The sequence below is a fragment of the Alosa pseudoharengus genome, unplaced genomic scaffold (assembly GCF_046254945.1).
Source record: "Alosa pseudoharengus isolate Yale_2024_CS ecotype anadromous, Long Island Sound unplaced genomic scaffold, YU_APseudo_1.1 YU_APseudo_1.1_scf_21, whole genome shotgun sequence".
NCBI classification, from domain to species: domain Eukaryota; kingdom Metazoa; phylum Chordata; class Actinopteri; order Clupeiformes; family Clupeidae; genus Alosa; species Alosa pseudoharengus.
Genome location: NW_027468674.1, coordinates 15,798,242 through 15,801,682, shown reverse-complemented (window position 1 = coordinate 15,801,682; position 3,441 = coordinate 15,798,242). Strand labels below are relative to the sequence as shown.

The window sequence follows — 3,441 nt, the reverse complement described above, 5'->3', positions numbered from 1 at the left end:
ATTGAATGACCTCTGTGTATGAAATGCGCTATATAAATAAACTTGACTTGACTTGACTTGACTTGACTTGACTGTTATGAGCATATTTCATCCTGTCATCTGTCATCGTATTTCTGTTCAGTATTTCTGTTCTGTTAACCTCTCGTTAACCTCTCACTTACATCGTTTTTTTCTCTTAGTATGCCTTAAAGTTTAAGGACACCAATTTTCTTTGTGAATGAATAATGTATCGTAAATAAATAAATGTTCTTCATTAAAATACAGGGTGCATAAGTATTCAGATTTTTATTTTTAAAGGTCAGTTATTTATAGATCCAGGATACTATGCATCCTGATAAAGTTCCCTTGGCCTTTGGAATTAAAATAGCCCCACATCATCAAATACCCTTCACCATACCTAGATATTCGCATGGTGTGTATTTCAGTTAGCCTATTAGCTGGTTTGATTTGCATTGAGCTCAATGAGCATCACTAAATGGGACCAAAAACCTAGCACATGCTTCATTCATTTAGTGATTTATAAACAAACAGAAGCACTTTAAAGTCAATTATGTGACTTACTCATGGGCGGATTATGAACTTTCAGGCCCCTGGGCCCAGATATATCAAGGGCCCCCCACTTATTGTCGTATATGTGGGAGGGGGTGTTTGGGGGTCCTCCCCCAGAATTTTTTTAATTTGTTTGATGTGATTTCCTGTATTCTGGTGCATTTTGGGGATGGCCAATACTAAATTCAATCAGATTCATAGCCTACATCCTGATTTGTTGATATTGAGGCAATGATTCCATGCAAAGGCTTGGGCTTCAGGGCCCCCTGACCCCTTGGGCCCCTGGGCCTGGGCCCGGTAGGCCCGTGCAGTAATCCATCCCTGGACTTACTGGAAGCCAATGCAGGGACTTATATTGGAGTTATGTGGTCAATTATTTTAGTTTTTGTGAGAACTCTTTGTGAGAACTAGGCACAGCATTTTTTATAATCTGAAGCTGTTTGATAGCCTTTTTAGGAAGGCCTGTGAAAAGTCCATTGCCGTAGTCAACCCTACTGGAGATGAATGCATGAATAAGTTTTTCTAGATCATGTTTTGACATTAGCCCTTTTAAGTTTGCCAATGTTTTGAGGTGGTAAAAAGCTGATTTAGTTATTACTTTCATGTGGCTGTTTACATTTAGATCACGGTTAATTATGACACCAATATTTTTAACAGTACCTTGCTTTAAGCCCTTTAATATCTAGGAGAGTGGCAAGTCTTTCCTTCTTTTTACCAAATATAATTAGGTGGTAGTGTTTATTCAGGTTTGGTACTGCATGTCTGTGTCATTAATAAACCACCATTAAAAGTTGTACAATTGTATTGTAGTTTTTATCAAAAATATATTCTGATATATTTATAAATATCAAACTTCATCCTACATTCAACCAGTCATATTCAAGTGGCACAACCTATCCCATCAGAAAGACCAGAAACACAGAATTGTATAAGATTGACTGAGGTCATCCACATATAAAAGGTATGAAAACAAAATTTAATCTGACTCTGGTGAGTTACTGCTCTCGATGGACCAGTGTCCATTCAGGAACATCATCAAGTTCACGTTCTCAGGCTCCAGGTGACACCTGCTGTGGTGCACCCTTCTGGAAATTTCTGGGTTGAAGGCCCTCTGTAGAGGTACGGCCGTCGACACGACTGTAAGATACTTACGTGCGACGTGGCTTAGCTTCTTAAACCCCCTGGGGAGTCTCCAAAAGTCGAGCGGGTTCTGATCTCTGGACATCGTGTTGGTGCTCTTGTACTCCTTCAGTATCATATCCACTTCGTCCGTCCCAATGCCCAATGGACTGGCATCTTTACTCGGGCACATCGCTTTCAGCTCCGCTTGGAGTTTCTGTTCGATCGTCTGCGCCCTGCTGCTAAAGAGCATGGTGTTCTTGAAGCGCGGGTCCATCGCAGTGCTCAAGGCCATCCATCGGTTATCCCCCGCGTGGCCGAAGCGCCTCATGCAGACGTCTGCCAGCGCCTTGGCCACCTGATTGCCATCCTCAGACAGCCGGGCCATCGACTTCTGCAGGTTGTCGACGAGCGGGATGATGTTGGAGAGTGACTCGTACCCGTCGCTCACCATCTCCTTTGCCGTGTCCCTGAGGGGCTGCAGGGCGGCTAGTACAGAATTTATTTTTTCCAAATCGCGATCGTTCAGCCAGAGGTCCACCTTGACGTGATGCAGGAGCACCAGGTTGATGGCAGCTCGCTGCTCGGACAACCGCTGGAGCATGGTGCCCACGTCCAGCCATGTGTCCTCCACGGCGGCCTGGACGAGCCGCAGTGGGTTGAGATTCAGCTTCTCCTGGTTGGCGTGGAGTTCTCGCTGGGCATCGCGGTCCTGCTGGAAGAAGCGCACGATGGCGCGACACTTGCGCAGGAGCTGCGGCATGCGCCACGACGGCTCGTCAAGCTGGCCGAGCGCCTCACGGAACACGATGTCCAGAGTGCACACGAAGCAGCGCACGTGCGCCCAGCCTTTGGCCTCGCAACTTTCCGTCATGCTGCCTTTGCTCATCATGTTGGACACGACCACCTTGACCTTCTCGGCGATGCCCCAGTCGCTAGACGTCTTCAGAAGCTGCTCGACCACGCGGCCCGCTTCCCTGTCCGAGTCTAGCGCCACCGTCTCCAGCAGGCAGTTCCGCCGCTTCCAGTAGCGATCGATGAAGTGGCAGCTGACCGTCAAGTAGACGCCCTCCGAGGTGTGCGTCCACATCTCAGCGGTCAGAGCCACCTCGGGGACCGACTGTAGCGTGTTACGCAACTTGACCTTGATCTGCTCGTACACGCTCTGGAGCTCTGTGCGCACCCACAGCGCGGAGGACGGCGGGTCAAAGGTCGTGTTCAGGCCCCTGCAGAAGGCTCGAAAGCCCACGTCTTTCACCTTGCTAAAGGGCAGCAGGTCGGTCACCAGCATTTTTAACAGGTGGTGTTTCAGAAGCTCATCTCCTGAAGGGAATACCACTGTTGATAAAAAGGACTAGTTACTGCCATGAATTTTGTGATTTCTTCTCCCTGAGTTTGTCAACAAATGCTGTTCTGTTTTGATAAATGGTTACAGGATTATATGACTTATAATGTGTAAATGTATGTATTATTCATTTGTTTATATTATTGGTTTAATTCTCCTATCTGTTAACGTCTGAATGAGTTGTTAAAATTAAGGACTGAATGAATTCCTCCGAACTAAATATTATACATATTATATGCACAGTTTTGAATACATGACTGTAGTTGAACATATTTAAGATAAAGGTCCATGATTTTAGACTTGTAAAAGGTCATGAATACTAACCTTGAGAGACTTGTTGAGGTACAGTGATGGCTTGTAACTCAGCCAAGTGTAGTTTTCTGCTCTTGCTGTTCAGTTTCCCACTCCTCCTTCGGCATCGCTTCCTT

At 45.9% G+C, this 3,441-nt stretch overlaps 1 protein-coding gene across 1 annotated transcript; it reads right to left on the bottom strand.

The window, feature by feature from the left end:
• Nucleotides 1-1,525: 1,525 nt before the first annotated feature.
• Nucleotides 1,526-2,959, bottom strand: LOC143138227 (zinc finger BED domain-containing protein 4-like). Its single transcript, XM_076298726.1, has one exon. The coding sequence runs from the start codon at nt 2,957-2,959 to the stop codon at nt 1,526-1,528; it is 1,434 nt and encodes a 477-aa protein (XP_076154841.1).
• Nucleotides 2,960-3,441: the final 482 nt, after the last annotated feature.